We start from the raw sequence: 17,749 nt of genomic DNA, 5'->3' as shown, positions 1-17,749 counted from the left end.
GTTTGAATACAAGTGTAATTATTTGATTTACCCTGCAGTTTTAATATTGAAGAAGATAAAAGTTTGCACAGGGAAGAAAAAAACACCATTTCAAAATCTAGGCCCAAATCTTGCCTGGTGATCTCCATTGGAGGTATCTAATATAGGCCCATATAATGCATCATTTCAAAGGTTTTGTTCAGCTTTTACATTAGGTGACATTTCTTCAAGAATTTGGTCTGTCATCCCGAATTAATAGTATCATATTTTTTTGAAAAGTCCATAAATCTATTTATTTTCATTAGTTCCTTTCCTTCAGATCCTTTTCATCCAAATCAAGGCTAATTTCCTTCTTGGGGTTTTTAAGCCTGATTTTTTTCTGTCTTTCACTGAAACATTTCAGTTGGAATTTTTGTTGGCAGCTGGTCATTTGCATGAGAAGTTGTGCTATTTGGCGGACTCTGACAAGGTATTATTATAATTGTGTAAGCCTTTAATTTGTGTGTCTTTTTAAAGCTATTTTGTATCAACTTTTTGGATATGGGAAATATTTTTAATATAGTCTCTAAATAATTACAAAGAAATATTATGAAAACTCCAAATAATTTTACAGAGGTATCTACTGCCTCACTGATGTTACATTATCCTTTTCTGTATCATTTTTATAGCATTTGTTTAGTCTAAACATTTTATTAGCATCTTACACTTTTCAAATGAAGCATTCATTCCCACATTTTATATTTAATGTAGTTTTTTACTCACAAGTTCTATTTAGAGATCCATGGCCTAATTGGAAAAGTCCATTTGAATGCCTTCTGCATGAGACCTACAAATATTCTTTGAGTTCAGAGGCCAAGATATTATTCCCTTCTCAATCCCTAAGTCTCCACAACCTGAGAACCAACCTCCAGAATCATAATACCTTATATTTCTTCTGCATTTGTTATGTTCCAATTAGTGTGTAAGAAATTATTAGATACCATTTTTAAAGACATAAGTTACCATATGTTTTCCTTATTATTATAAGTTAACTTTAATACACACAAATGGTATTAAATTATAATTAACACACATGGAATATCATCTACATAAAAATGCATCAAATTATGTGACTCATAAGAGTCAACAGAAAGTTGCATTAATTGAAAGCATACAGACAATTATACATATTGATTCTGTTGTTTACTTTTTCCACATCACTTTCTGCCTTTGAGCTGAGACAACAATCCAAATAACTACATGAAAGGCAAAAGAAAAGGTTAATGAAAACAGTATAGTTCATATATTGACATTTTATTCTCCACACGTACAGAAAATACCACTACTTTTAAAAAGGCAGGTTAAATCTCCTAAAGAGTAAGGTCCAGCTTTCGTTGGACATTTTATATCATGTATGTGACTCAATTCTCATTACTAAAACCCAAGTATGAGCTTTCTCTGTCTCTGAAAGATATATATTTAGTAAACTTCTAGATGCTTTAGAAGGATTTGCATAACTATTGGCAGAACCATAGAACCAGAAGTCATGGAAGGACCATTTTAGATAATAAATTGTGACAGGATTAAGTATGCATCATAGTACTATTATTACCAACCACCTCAGTCAGCAACGCCTTCCCTACTTTAGATGTGTTCAGATAAGTAGAGTTCTTTTGTAAAGACCTTGTAATATTTTAAAGAAACTTTCTACGGATTGCTTTGTTAGACTTTAAGTTATTTCCCTGACTATTCATAGCAGTTACTAGCTTTGTATACTTCATCCCTAGCACCGTACTCTACATATAACACTTTAGATCAACTGCTTAGGGGATGATAAATAAGAACGCTTCATAATTAAAGACATCCATCATTGAAAGCATTCTATATTTTTCCCCTCATGAATATAGTCAAACCTCTCCCCATCTTGTGCTCCATGAACTTTACAAATCCTTATGTGATGCTGAATGTTTGTCTATTATACCTCTGATAGTATTCAGATCTTTTATTATGTCTGTTAATGTCATTGATCCTTCAAGGCCAGTCAGTATTTTGCATTTATTATTTTTAAAATAAACTGATGCAAAGAGACAAAAAAAAGCTTTACAAATGTTTGGAATAATATATTCTAGTCATTGAGTTTTTTTTTTATCCTGTACCAACAAGCTTTTCATGTATAAAACACTCTTTTTCCCAAATGAGTATTTTATTTGTATCAAAATTTTTCTAAGATAGAGATGATATAGAATACTGTTAATCCACTTGCCAATAACAGAGTCAAAGTGTGTTATTCTACTCCGCTGGGGTAGAATAGACCGTGTATACCTGGGTGCCTTATGGCATGTGGGTCTTGGCTGATCATGTTTTTAGTAATGTAGGCATGAAACTTCGATCCTCCTCTCCTGATACTGCCAGAAAGTGTATTTCTCACTAAGACAATTTTCAGTAAACATTGCCTTCTCAGTATACCTCACATTTAAAAAAAATCCGTATCTATAATTTTATTTAATCTGAAACTCTAAGTCGTTTAATTCTGATTTCTTTGTTTCTGCCTTGCAGGAGAGGGTATGCATCAGAGGTAAGGGCTTTATGGTATTATGTCAAGCCTACTAGGAAAATATTTGTGTTATAGGCAGGCCTGGTTTACATTCTTTCATAGCTAGGGTATTTTCCTTCATTGCAACGAAACTTAGAAATATGTTTTGCTATTTATTCTCTTTTTGCCTGTTCCTATTTTGATTAGGAGTTTTAAATGGGTGAAAAATTATCAAATGTTCACCATTTCAAGGATAAATTTATTTTTCCTGAATTGCTTTTACTTGATATTGTGACATTCCACCAAATTTATTTCTCTAAGGCTATAAACCTAAGGTAGCCACCTAGTATTCCTTAACTTTTGTCCTTTTTACCAGTCCAGGGCTCCTTCCCAACACATTAGAGCTTAAGATCTTAAAGAGTTGTGAAAAGTCAGACTATTAGAAATCTCTGGCTTTTCCAACATGTTTATTTGAATCTCAATCAGTGGAGAAGATAGTGGCATTCTGGCCAGTGGTTTATGGCTAGTGGCTCCAAGACTGGTACTGCCAATGAGGTCACTGAGAACCCCACAGTTTACCAGACAGCTTCCCAGTCAAGAGAGTGAAATGATCATGCAACCTAAACAGCCAGCAGTCGAGAAATGCACAAGTCCTAACGTGTTTGGAGACCAAGGTGAATGCACTTAAGAATAACTGATTTTCGGGGACAATTGTAATAGTTAACAGACTGGATCAGAGTATCTCTAAATCCAACTTCCTGCTTCCTTAAATGAATGCCATAACTAGACAAGCTTGCTCATAGCCATGTTGTGGAAACTGTAGCCCTTCAGTCACATAGCTGCCCCACTGGTCCTTTCCAACATCTGGTTCCCTGCTGGGACTTCTCCCGGAGCTCCTCTGCCCACATTCCCAGTGTTTAAGATTTGTGTTGTGTAGCTATCCCCCCGATCCCTCAACGAGTGGAGAAGCCACCCTTTGAACAGTGTATCTTGTTCCCATCTGGTTAAAGTATAAATTATCATGAAATGGACCAAAAGAGACCTTGTTTCCTTTCAGTAAGTATGGGTGAGGTTGGGAGGCAGTAAGAAGTGATCCCCACAAAATCCAAGGAAGGATGATTTCTCTAATCAAGAATCTCTGAAAGCATGCTTAATGTCTAAATATAAGCAACCCATGTTTTGTTAAAAAAAAATGATGAGCATTTCTTAAATATGATGATGAGTACATTACAACTGTATCGTGATTTTGCGTGCTCTCCTCTTTTCACTGATGGACCTGATTGCATTTAATGTGATTGGGGAGAAAAAAGAGGGCCAATCTAAAACAAGGTTAGACTTGTTCAAAGGATTGTGTGGCACTTAAAGTGCTTTTAAAATCATAAGTAACTCTTTATATTAAGTTTGAACCAAGGAGTTATTTATAGGTCTTTAATTATTAAGGCTATTATTTTGATGTTAACTAAAACAATGATGAAATATTTTACAAATCCTTATTATTTTATGTTCTAACATAAATAGTCAAAATATTGGTTGCTATCCATGAATGATAAATCATAATCCCAAGGTAACCAGTTTTAAGCTGTGGCCCTTTTTTTGTCTCTTTTCAATCATGATCTTCCTTTTCCACCTGAATTACCTTCTAAACCTTTTTCTATTTTAATTTCCTTTGGCAGCAACAGCAACTGCTGAGGCCTTCTCTTCTTAAACCAGAGGTATCAATTTTCTTTTCTTTACAACCTCGCTGAGCCTTCAGAATTAAGGCCCATCTTACATGTAGGCAGACTGGGGGCTGCCGGCACCATTTTACAAGAGAGGGAAGAGGTGGCTTAGCATTAAAACAAATAAGTAGGTAAGCAAGCAAATCACTTCTCTCCTGCTTGCTGGGGGCTGAAATTCCAAACCTTTAACTTCCTTCTCTAGGAGTTAGACAAAGAAGCCCTTTGCTGCTGTTGAAAACAAGCTCTCATTGAAGGAGACAGATCATGAACCTGATCGATCATTCTCTTGTCTCAGTGAATCTAGATGCATCAGAACGCTTGCTGAGACAAGATTGGGACTAGGCAGCTTTGAGGAAAGAGCTCTGGCCTCTGTACTGAAATAAAAAAGATAGAAATTGGGTTGTGATTGACAGCCTTTAATCCTTTCATGGGATTCAAATAAACTGCCTTTAGGTACATGTCTATTTCAAAATGTCTAGGACGTTTTCTGCAGGCATGAGAAAAAGATAATCAGAATTATGTAATAAATGCATATAATTTTTATCTACTTATATACACTAGCTAAATTTTAAGTAATGATGTTAATTTTCAATGTCTCTTTCTTTTGGTATATTTAGATGCCAAAGTGGGATCTATGACGGGCTTATTTGGAGGTTGAGTGACAGAATACTCAACTTTTGTAAAGTTTTAGCAAACATTTCCATAGACTACTGAATCAGATAACTAGAACTTAAGATCCAAATGGCAATTACTGGATGCAAAACCATAGTCAAGATGTGCACCCTCCGTTTTATCTTCTCTAAGAATCTTGGCAGTAATATTGAATAAAAAAGCTCCTAAGTCGGGTAGGAAGAAACTCAGAAAAGAGTAGTAATACCGTTGCTGTTGTTTGCATTGGTATACATATCTACACTTTGTTAGTAATTTATGAAATTAATCCTGCCTTGTCTGTGTGGCCAGAAAAAACTGTGGGGCAACAGGGACTGCATGGAACAGCAGAAAGGGTTGATATTCCCTGTCTGTTCAGGCCAGTTAGGGAGCCTAATGGCTGCCATGCCCTTCCTCCTCACATATATGTGTGTATGTTTGTATGTATGTGTTATCTATCTATAATCTCTATCTACCTGTCATCTATCTATATCTATCTATCTATCTATCTATCTATCTATCTATCTATCTATCTATCTATCTATCAACTCTACATAGTTGATACTCTGCCCTTCAATCATTGCTGGTATAGGAATCCAAATGGGGCCCTACAGATCATTCCCTTCTACCAGCTTCTGTCTTTTCCCACCCAGCTCAGACTACAGAGTGACCAATTGAATCTAGGATTAAGTTTCCTGGATTCCTTTTCAATTGCTTCTATCCTTCTATGGTATCTTTTTAAGTCCTCTGATGACAGATATATATCATATTCTCCCTCTAGGAGAATAAAGTGTGTTTGTGTCTGTTTGATTCTAACTTTAAAATCTGAAATCTACTCAGTTGCATTATGTTTCTATAAATATTTGTTTTTCATTATTGCCAAAAGTTACTGAAATTCAAAATCACTTTTGTTTTTAATTGTTGTAAGGACACAAAATTTGAGGTCTTCCCTCTTAACAAATTTTACATGTGTAATACCGGATGGTTGACTATAATAGCACAGTATTGCACAGAATATCTTTAGAACTGGTCCATCGTGCTTCATTGAAACTTTATACCAGTTGAAAGCAGTCCCATAATTCTCCCTTTCCCTACCACATGGCAATGCATTCTAGAATGACGATTTTAGACGCCTTGTACAATGGTATCATGTGGTATTTATCCTTCTATGACTGGCTTATTTAACGTAGCATAGTGTTCTCAAGGGTCATCCATGGTGTTGCATGTGGCAGCAGCCCCTTTTTAAAATTTTTTAACATTTATTCATTTTTTGAGAGATAAAGACAGAGTGTGAGTGGGGGAGGGGCAGAGAGAGGAAGACACTGAATCTGAAGCAGGCTCAAGGCTCTCAACTGACAGCACAGAGCATGGACCATGAGATCATGACCTGAGTCAAAGTTGGATGCTTAACTAACTGAGCCATCCAGGTGCTCCGTGCCCCCTTCTTTTTTAAGGTTGAAAGATATTCCACTGTATTTATGTACTACATTGAACATTTAGGTTTCAACTTCAAAATCTTTTGGTGGTCTTTTCTCAGTCTCCATATACATTACATTAAATATGCATTGGCTAAGGAGTTGAAAAGTATTAGTACTGAAATCAGTTTGCTTCATTTAAACCAGTATAATTGTGCTGAGTTTTGGATGCCTCAAAAGTCTAAGCCTACCAAAATGAAAAATATAGGTAGAGAGAGAGATTTATATTTAAAGTATTAAGTTTGAATAACTTAAATTTAGACTTTAAGTTCGCCCCAATTTTATTGACGTCATTTCCCAACCCCATTATCTGTAAGGAGCACTACAGACATAAAAGTATACAAGTGAAACTGCACAGCTAGAAAAATATTTACAAAGTGCACACCCCCTACTAGCTCTCTAGAATCTTGTCCATATCAACACCCAGATATTATTTCTCCTTTCCCCCAACAACTCAGCTGTCTTCTTTGTTTTTTCATAAAATAAGTATGTTAGGTCAAAAACATATAGATATATAGATAGATATAGATTATATATAATTTATATATGTATATATTTCAGCTTTTTAAGTATATTTTACAAAATCCTAAGTAACTTTTTATTTATTATTTTTATAGTTTATTGTCAAGTTGGTTTCCATATAACACCCAGTGCTCATCTCAACAAGTGCCGTCCTTCATGCCCATCATTCCTTCTCCTCTCTACTCCACCCCTATCAACCCTCAGTTTGTTCTCAGTATTTAAGAGTCTCTTATGGTTTGCCTCCCTACCTCCTATTAACTATTTTTCCCCTTCCACTCCTGCATGGTCCTCTGTTAGGTTCTTCTTTTCCACCTATGAGTGAAAACATATGGTATCTGTCCTTCTCTGCCTGACTTATTTCACTTAGCATAACACCCTCGAGTTCCATCCACGTTGCTACAAATGGCCAGATTTCATTCTTTCTCATTGCCATGTAGTATTCCACTGTGTATGTAAACCATATCTTCTTGATCCACTCATCAGTTGATGGACATGTAGGCTCTTTCCATGATTTGGCTATTGTTGACAGTGCTGCTATGAACATTGGGGTACATGTGCCCCTATGAATCAGCACTCCTATATCCCTTGTGTAAATTCCTAGCAGTGCTATTGCTGGGCCATAGGGGAGTTCTACTGATAGTTTTTTGAGAAACCTCCACACTGTTTTCCAGAGTGGCTGCACCAGATTACATTCCCACAAACAGTGTTCTCCACATCCTTGTCAGCATCTACAGTCTCCTGATTTGTTCATTTTAGCCACTCAGACTGGTGTGAGATGGTATCTCAGTGTGGTTTTGATTTGTATTTCCCTGATGATGAGTGATGTTGAGCATCGTTTCATGTGTCTGTTGGTCATCTGGATGTCCTCTTTGGAGAAGTGTCTGTTCATGTCTTCTGCCCATCCCTCACTGGATTGTTTGTTTCTTGGGTGTGGAGTTTGGTGAGTTTCTTATAGATTTTGGATACTAGCCCTTTATCTGATATGTCATTTGCAATTATCTTTTCCCATTCTATCTGTTGCCTATTAAATTTGTTGATTGTTTTCTTGGCCATGCAGAAGTTTTTTATCTTGATGAGGTCCCAATAGTTCATTTTTGCTCTTGATTTCCTTGCCTTTGGGGATGTGTCAAGTAAGAAATCGCTGTGGTTTGAGGTCAAGGAAGTTGTTTCCTGCTTTCTACTCTAAGGTTTTGATGGTCTTTTGTCTCAAATCCAGGTCCTTCATCCATTTTGAGTTTATTTCTGTGTATGATGTAAGAAAGTGGTCTAGTTTCATTCTTTCTCATGTTGCTGTCCAGTTCTCCCAGCACCACCTGCTAAAGAGGCTGTCTTTTTTCCATTGGATACTCTTTCCTGCTTTGTCAAAGATTAATTGGCCAGACATTTGTGTGTCTGATTCTGGGTTCTCTATTCTATTCCATTGGCCTATGTGTCTGTTTTTGTGCTAATACCCTACTGTCTTGATAATTATAGCTTTGTAGTAGAGGCTAAATTCTTGGATTGCAATGCCTCCCATTTTGGTTTTCTTCTTCAGTATTTCTTTGGCTATTTGGGGTCTTTTGTGGTTCCATACAAATTGTAGGATTGTTTGTTCTAGCTTTGAGAAGAATGCTGGTGCCATTTTGATTGGGATTGCATTGAATGTGTACATTGCTTTTTAACACTATTATGCTTCTGATCCATGAGCATGGAATGTTTTCCATTTCTTTTTGGCTTCTTCAATTTCCTTCATAAGTTTTCTATAGTTTTCATCATACAGATCTTTTTACATCTTTGGCTAGGTTTATCCCTAGGCATTTTATGGGTTTTGGTGCAATTGTGAATGGGATCAGTTTCTTGATTTCTCTTTCTGTTGCTTCATTATTGGTGTATAAAAATGCAACTGATTTCTGTATGTTGATTTTGCACCTTGTGACTTTGCTGAATTCATGGATCAATTCTAGTAGGCTTCTGGTGGAGTCTGTCAGGTTTTCCATGTAGAGTTTCATGTTATCTGCAAAAAGTGAAAGTTTGACTTCCATATTTGAAAAAATGTATCTAGTATATATATAATTTATCTATAAAAGATATGTAGAGTATATATAGTTTATATATGTATATGTATACATAGATATATAGATTATATATAACATATGTGTGTATATATAATTTCAGCTTTAAGTATATTTTATAAAATTCTAAGTAATTTAAACTATACATTGCTGCAATTTGCTATTTGGTGAGAACTACTATCTTTTTTTTAACCAAATTTCAGTTACACAGTTATCCACTGAGGTCACCAGGCTATGCGTTCAATACTCAGTCTGTTCTCATAATTAAAATTTGTACCCTTTTACCACCTTCTCCCCACTTCCCCCATCCCCAACCCCTGACAACCACTTTGCTAATCTCCATTTCTAGAAGTGTGCCTTTTTATTTCTTTTTATATATTTTTGTACTCTGTGTATGACTGATACCATCCAGTGCTTGTCTTTCTGTGTCTGGTTTGCTTCACTTAATGTAACATTCTTCTTTCTAAATGGAGGCTTGTAGAGCACAGGGGCCATATTGTAGCCAGTGACGTTTACACAAGGTACTCTTATCACTGATGGAAATTTTTTCATGTCTAACACACATATCCATTTGTCTGTTTTAAAGCTTATATCAATAGGATTATATAGAATCATGTGTTTCATTTGTACCTGACTTCTTTTGCCCATCATTCTGTTTTAGAGATTTATCTGTTACTGTGTGAGGTAGAGTGTGTATCTCATGGACTTTTGCTTTGGTTTTAGTTTTTGACTTTACAAATGATGTATTTTGGTGCATAATTATTCTCATTTATGTTCAGCTTATAAACTGAGCTATACTGAATTTTTGTCAGAGGTCATATTATATATTGGATGTCAGTATTACTGCCAAACATTTTCCGAAGGATTTTGTGCATTTATAATCTCTCCAGAAGTGTGGGAGACATCCCATTGCCCCATATTACTGCCAAAACATTGTACTGCTGCTCTTTTTGTTAGTTTGCTTTAGCCATTCTGGTGGGCAAACTGAAGCATGCTGTTGTTTTTTGTAAGTTATTTTTATTTATTTTGAGAGAGAGTAAGTGGGGGAAGGGCAGAGAGAGAATAAAAGAGAAGCCCAAGCAGGCCCCTTTCTATCAGCACAGAGCTGAACTTGCGGCTTGATCTCATGAAACATGAGATCATGACTTGAGCTGAAATCAAGGGTCGGATACTAAACTGACTGAGCCACCCAGGCACCCCATAGAATTAGCAATAGTTTTTAAAATGTAAACATCCCTGCATGGTCTCACACATTACTGGTGTGTTTAATTAATGTATAAATTATCATCATCAGATCCTTTCATAAAAATAAATGTAACGAGTACAAGTGCTCCAGGTGCAATGAAGCTGTTTTCAGGAAATGAAACAATGCTGAAGATAACTTTCTAATTGTCCTCAAGGCTAAATTCTGTCAATAATACAAGTTAAAATAGAGTGAACATTTTCCACTGGAAGTTTGTAAATTTACCCAAGAACAAATGATATGCTCCTCTGTAATCTTTAATAGATTCACCATTGGAAAAAATGTCCTTTTTTACCCCCTCCATTCTAATGACATCACTTTATTTCATGTCAAATAGTTGGAACCAGAAAGAAAAATGTGAATATATTTAACTAACATTTGTAATTAAAGTTTTTTGGCAGGAGTGTTCTGAGAGTCATGGGATTCTATGTCTGGAAATCTAAACTCATTTGGTCTTAAATGTGATAAGAATTTATTTACAAATGCAATTTCTCTTTTTGAACAATAGGAGTTATCCATGGAGTCTGGAATTGATCCTGGCCAGGAATTCGGACAAGATTATTACAGTTATGAGCATGGGTACTACTTTAGATTTTTATTATCCAGTATCAATATTTTGTTATGAATAATAAGTAATTATTAAATATTGCTAGCATTTGTGTTGCAAATGTGATTTCATCTGTTTCATCCTTGAAAATGAATTATGTAGCTACTTTTACTTTCAATCAGGTTTTATCTTTTTTTCTTAATATTCAGTTCTGGTTTGTTGTTCTATACTGATATTGACCATAGCTCTAATGAGGCAGTAAAATGATTCAAACTTATTTATATGAGAAATAGAAGTCAAACATATTTGCTCAATTCCTGAATTCACCATTTATTTTATAGGGTACGTATAATATTTTATCTAACCAGTCAGCCTCAGGACTTGCCTAGGAGAAATTAGGAAGAAACCATACTTTAGAACCCACTGATAATCATTTCAAGCCACCCTACACACACGTTAACTGCATTCTAAAAACACAGAAGGAGAATGCAATCACCATTCTAGATCATGTCTGACTGAGCAGGACTTCAGGGTAACTACAGAGACATTTTGTTGTGAACAAGCTATTAGTTTTACAAAGAACCTTCTAAATCTTTCAACTCCTTAAGGAACAATATGCTGTTCTCCTCACACTGGCCTCTCCCCAGACGTGAATCTGAAATAACCTGACTCTTTTTGCTGTTATTCCAGGGTACCATCATGGCAGAAACCATTGACCATCAGGTTGTAGTTCTTATTTTATGGTTTTGTAAATAGTTGACAAGAAGCGTGATAGGTGCTATAATAGATGTCTGTTGACTGAGTGACGAAGACAAAAAGAAAGCAGATCAGTGAAGGTTACATGGACTACACAGAAACGTGTTGAAAGTTGTAAGTTTCTGTTACAGGTATGAGATGCCTCAATATGGAAGCCGTCGCCGTCTGTTACCGCCTGCTGGACCAGAGGAGTATGGTGAGGTGGTTGGTGAAGCTGAGGAAGAATATGAGGAGGAAGAGGTAATGTGATGTTTAACTCTATTGGACTGGCAGACTACAACATATTTCAAAAATCAGAGCTCCTCTTCACTTAGTACATGTTCTCCATAGAAATTGCATGACATGAACCATTTCATCACATTGTTTATAGAAGGAAATTAACTGGCATGTATGTTTAACTTATTTCCTTCTATAAAATGTTAAATGCCTGGAATAAAGCCACAGTGAAGTTTATATTTTCTAGAATCCTGAATATGGCTCCATAGAGATAACATTATAATCAAATACATGAAAAATCTTTTGCAAACAGTGGTCACTTTGGCTCCCATGTTGTGTAGCACACCTAAAACCATGAACATGGTATAGTTATCAAACAGCAGGAAAATACTGCCACCAGTGTTCTTACTGGGATTCTGTCCCTTATGTTTTAATTAACAGGAGTCATTTATATACTTGTCTAAAATATTTACTTGGAACATTTATCCACAATAAAAACAAAAACAAATGTCACTGTAGTTTACCTGGCTCAAAATTAAGGAAACAGCCAAATTTCACATAAACCAGTCAGCTAAACTATCATAATTTCCTGATTATTTAAAATTTTGTTTAAGGAAACACAAAGTGTAGGGATGGGAGACCCAAGAGATGATGATTACTTCTTTCTCTTTTGATCTAAGATGCAAAATAAACTCCGAATAAGATAAACCAATGTGAAAGCATTAGATTTTGGCATTATAAAGTACAAGCCAAAATAAATTACGTTTTAGTGATAACTCTGCTTGGATGCAGTGGAGAACCGTGTGCTGGGTCTCTGACTAGTTACAACCCGCAGATTCATCCCTGCCTAACTGGTGCAGGACAAGGTCACCTGGTAAGCAACGCCCCGCTGACACTTCAATTGCGTTTTCATGATTTTCAGGAAAAGCCCAAGAAAATTAAAAAACCTAAAGTTGAAGTTAGGGAGCCTAGTGAGGAGGAAGAAGTGGCGGTCACCATCGAGGAGCCGCCACCGGCTGAGCCTCCCTACACGATGTGGAAGAGGGCCAGGATATTCCCAATGATTTTCAAGAAGGTGAGAGGCCTGGCAGAGAGGAGGGGCGCCCTGGACCTCGAGGGGGAAGAGTGGCAGAGGCGCCTCGAGGAGGCGGACAAGGATTACCTGAAACTCACCCTGGACCAAGAGGAAGCCACGGAGAGCACGGTGGAGTCCGAGGAAGAATCCTCCAGCGACTACACGGAGTACAGCCAGGAGGAATCTGAGTTCAGCGAGTCAGAGACCACGGAGGAGGAGTCTGAGTCCGGGACGCCCTCGGAGGAAGAGGAGGAGAGCTCTACTCCCGAATCCGAATCCGAGGAGTCGGAGTCCACGGAGTCCGAAGAGGAGAAGGCCCGGAAGAACATCTTTCTGGCCAGAAGAAGGCCAGTTGTTGAAGAGGTCAAGGAGGTCAAGGGTAGAAAAGAGAAGCCTCCGGAAGAGCGAGCGGAGGCGCCCAGGGAGGAGGAGGAAGAGGAGGAGGAGGAGGAGGAGGAGGAGGAGGGGGCGGCCGAGGAGGAAAGCCTGCCGGCCTCTGCGGACCCGCCAGTGGGGCCAGAGGGCGCCAAGGAGGGCAGCGCAGAGGCCGCGTCCAGGGAGGAGGGCTCGGCCAGCGGGGAGGAGTCGGAGCCGGGCAGTAGTGGCAGCAGCAGCGGCAGCAGCAGCAGCAGCAGCGAGAGCTTGTCCGGGGGGCCCTGGGGCTTCCAGGTGCCGGAGGGGGACCGCAGCAAGAGTGCACGCCGCGACAAGCGTCCAGGAGGCCCCAAGCGCTACGACACGGCCCTCTGAGAGCAGGGACAGGTGGGAGCGTGCGGTGCCCTTGCTCTGCGTGCTGTGCCTTCTGTGTGCTGTGCTGCAGGGAGGACGGGGCTGCCCCTCCGTGTGACCCGAGGCTGCACGCCCACCCGCCAAGGGGAGCACCTGCTGCCCACACGCAGGGGTGCAGGAGAGGGTGCAGGGCGCACTGACTCCACTTTCTTCCGCATGGTGGACAAGTGACTCGGTGTCCAGCGTTTCCTAGTGGGGTGCACCTCTCTCCAGGGTGCCCGGGCCGGCAGCGTCACATGCGTGAATCCGTGCGGGGTTTGGGACACAACCCGTGGCAGGGACGTCTCTAGAAGTCTGCTCTTACCTGTGTATACATTTCGAGGGGCAAAATCTATTATGAAAAACAGCTCAGGGGCGCCTGGGTGGCTCCGTCAGCTAAGTTTCTGACTCTTAATTTTGGCTCAGGTCATGATCTCGGGGTTCGGGACAGAGCCCCACATCAGGCTCTGTGCTGACAGCAAGGGGTCTGCTTGGGATTCTCTCTGGCCTGCCCCCCTTGCATGTGCTCTCTCGCTCTATCTCTTTCTCTCAAAAATTATATAAATAGAATGCCAAACATGTTCAAACAGGTTTGTAGCTGACACTTTGAAATACTAGAAGCTAAATTTTAAAAATGGAGTTTATACTATTTCTTTTTCAGTGTGGGTAGGGGTTCAAGAAGATTTAGGGGAAAATGAATTAAGTTAAATTAACTTGAATTTTTACAAAAGTTTTTCTGAAATTCAGAAAAGCTTACTTACTGCAACACATTGGTAGTTCACATATTCTGAGAAGATCGAATTATTTTGAGAATAAGCTAGAATAGGTTAACCATTCCTTGTGGTTTCTGACTTGGAGTGGTCAAAGAAATGTAAACTTGTAGAAATGTCCATTGTGTTCCAGTTGCTTCCTGGAGGAAAGTTTACAGTAATTCGTTTACAGTTTTGTGCATTATTGCATACATTATTCAGGACGGGAAGATATTTTCTTTCACATTTGCTTATATTTAAATGAAATATACATAACATATATACTAAATGAAAGATATTTAAATATATCTAAATGAAGTATCTAGAACACTAGGATACTTCAAGGATACAAAATGTTTGGCTGATAATGGAGGATTAATTAGGAATTAGAATAATGTGAGTTTTAGAAACATCTTTAAAATGGGGGGAAAGGAAGTACTAGTATGAACAGGATATACTGATGCTGTGCTACCTTCTGATGTGACGTCCCCGCAGAGTGTAGCCACTGTGAACAATGGAAGAGATCCTCCCTTCAATATAAATAATACATAGAGCAGTAAGTCGATCTACAAGAACACAAGTGCACCTGCAGTGTCTGCTCCCTGAGGGAGCCACACTTGACCCGCAGAAGGGACGCTCTCGAGTGCTTTCCGTCAGTGTTGAATTTCACGAGCCGTGTAGCCTTTGCCCCTCTGATGCCCATGACAGTGACTGCTTGTCTTTTCTCCCGGCAGTGGGCGAGGAGCCAGATGATCAGGCTCGTTGTGGACCGGGAATTCGAGGCCAGCTCCACCGGCGAGGACAGCGCCCCCGAGCGTCAGAGGAGGCGGGCGCCCTCTCGCGGCGCGCACAGCAATGTCAACGGCAACATCTATATTGCCCAGAACGGCTCCGTGGTGCGAACCCGCCGGGCTTGCCTCACAGATACCTTGAGAGCCGCTTCCCCTGTGCGCCTGGGGAGGCACTTTAAGAAACTCGACAAGTTGGCAGTGACACAGGAGGAGAATGTCCCCCTGAACACATTGTCCAAGGGGCCCTTTTCAACGGAGAAGATGAACACAAGGCCCACTCTGGTCACCTTTGCCCCTTGCCCCTTGGGGACCGACAGCTCGGCAGGGAGGCCGCTGGGCCCCAGGCTGAAAAGCACAGTTGAACAGGAGGCCGACAGTAAGAACGTCAGGGACCCTCTGGAAGTCCACAGTGACCATACACACTCAGACGACGAGGAGCTCTGGATGGGCCCGTGGAATAACTTGCATATACCAATGACAAAACTGTGACCGAGGTTTTGTAAGGAGTTATTTTCATTTTTACTTCAGTTTTTAATAAACTGCCCTTTTTATGGTCACTGAGAAAACGAAGTATGGGATTTATATCATGCACACAAGCAAAAACTTTGGACAATATGCTTTCAACTTTAAAAAGAGACAAATTTGCACTTACATTTGTATCAATTAATTCTTCTTCCCAGAAAATCTTTTTGGACAGACTTTCAATTCACTAAATAACATCTCACTTAAATGTACCATTTAGCTGTTTTGTTGGGTCTTGAATTTTTTCTTCATTTTAATAAACAAGAAATAATTTACTAAGTAATCATTTATATTTTATTGATTAGCATAGATGACTCTTCATGTCTAGCTTCACAGAACTTTCTTTGGTACATAGGGGAAAAAATGGGAAAAAAGTTATATTAGAGGATTTTACAGGTAATGAGTTTATGCAGCTGCGGTCTATACCATACTGGTTTTTTTAAAGAATAATAGAATTACAAAGTGATAGCAAATGTGGAAATCTTCTGTAAATTATTAGAAATCATGAGCCTGTTTTCCTTATTGTCCAACATAAAGTTTTTCAGAATTTTGCATATGTATCTGTTGTCCTTTTAAGGAACACTCGGGGTCGGATCTCTTTTGTAAATGTCATCTGCAGTATTCCTTGGTGTTTCCCCTCAACTCCAGCCCCTTTGCACATACTTTATGAATACTGTATCCATGCCAAACATAGTATAATTGAGTTTTGCCATCTGAAGTGAAATACTTTGGAGTACCACAGAAATTTCACCCTCAGCAAAAGCTTACTGAGATGGGAAAGGATCAAATGGGCAATAATACATCTAGAACCGCAATTCCAATATGAAAAACAAAGTAAAATCAGAGAAGTCTCACATTAATGCCATTTGACATGAATGTTTTATAAACTCAGTCTAAAGGACTTTGGCAGGATCAAGAAATCACGTAATATGTAAAATGCCTAGAAAAGGTATAAACCCTTAGCTTCAAGTATATTATGGTATTTCACTACTCTTGGCTCTAGTTTATTTGTAGAATATTATAATAATGGTAATATTTAGGTGCATAAAATGCAGAACCAGATAATGATTACCTGGGCATTTTTTTTCCTTTACCAAAGAACACAGTCATGATTTTTTATCACTAAACAAAGCACAGTGTTTCACCATCCACAGAAACAAAAACCAAGTATCCTTTCCAAAAAAGAAAAAAAAAAAAAACCCAGAAACTTGCCTTGTGTGTCACATGGTCTCCAGATGTTAAGAGGATGACACTATAGTTTGAGACTTCAGAATTTTACTGAATAGGACTTCATATGATATATAGTTCACCTCAAATTTTGCACAGTATTGACCCAGTTCAGATTTCAATCTTCTCTCATGCATGCTTATTATATGGTTGAAAGGGATTGAATAATGCACTCTTATTATTTTCGCTCTCACAGGTTTTATAGTTTAAGAATAGTTGATTATAATGCTGTTTCCTTATTTCCAAAGTGAAATGAATTGTATGTAACATAAATTTGCCAACTTATATAAGTAGTAGGTTTTAATTTCAGGTTTCAAAACGTACTTGAGATCAATTGCAGGAACATCTCATTTCTCTGACAATATTGGAAATCGATGCCTTCTATAATTCTTGCCAGAAAAACTACTAGCATTAACTGGAAAGAAACATGACATTCTAATGTTACTTAGAAATTTAGAATCCCCCTCACACCCCCAGGTCTACTGAACACACATCCACAGTCTCACAAGATCCCAAAGTGGTTTGTATGAATATTACATTTTGAGAAATAATTATCTATACCTTGAACTCCAGGTCTTACTCCTTGAAACAGTAAAGCAATTGTTTTTAGTTTAACATATTTAGGATAGAAAATAGAGTAATCAAGTTGTATTTTCCTATTTGCTTAATCAGAGATCACTAAATATAATTGGTTATTTTCCTGATGTCTGAGGGTGGGTCATCTCAACTCAACATGGTGTTCTTTCTGCAAAAAGCTTTATCCAATTTGGTTTTTCTCTTTCTCCACTTTCAGGCTGTGATATTTAGCTAATTTTGTCACTGAGCCTCCCTCTAAAATTTATCTTCCAGTTTATTTCTAATTTCCTGGTGAGGAAGTTTCTGTCTCTGATTGTTTTGCTTGTTATTGAAAAACCATAAAGCCTGAGATAGGGATCAAGTATGTGGATTCA

The 17,749-nt window shown here is 38.4% G+C and overlaps 1 protein-coding gene across 1 annotated transcript in view; it reads left to right on the top strand.

The window, feature by feature from the left end:
- Positions 1–15,055, top strand: part of PCDH15 (protocadherin related 15) — a 697,494-nt gene extending 682,439 nt beyond the window's left edge. The window contains exons 34-36 of the mRNA XM_029919519.1: positions 11,583–11,691; positions 12,590–13,504; positions 14,994–15,055. Of these exons, the coding sequence (XP_029775379.1) occupies positions 11,583–11,691; positions 12,590–13,492 (1,012 nt within the window). The 3' untranslated portion in view covers positions 13,493–13,504; positions 14,994–15,055. The remainder of the gene's footprint in view (positions 1–11,582; positions 11,692–12,589; positions 13,505–14,993) is intronic.
- The last annotated feature ends 2,694 nt before the right edge of the window (positions 15,056–17,749 follow it).

This window comes from Suricata suricatta, chromosome 2 (genome assembly GCF_006229205.1).
Source record: "Suricata suricatta isolate VVHF042 chromosome 2, meerkat_22Aug2017_6uvM2_HiC, whole genome shotgun sequence".
NCBI classification, from domain to species: Eukaryota; Metazoa; Chordata; class Mammalia; order Carnivora; family Herpestidae; genus Suricata; species Suricata suricatta.
The sequence above is the reverse complement of the archived record's forward strand: the minus strand, read 5'-3'. Positions and strand labels throughout refer to the sequence as shown.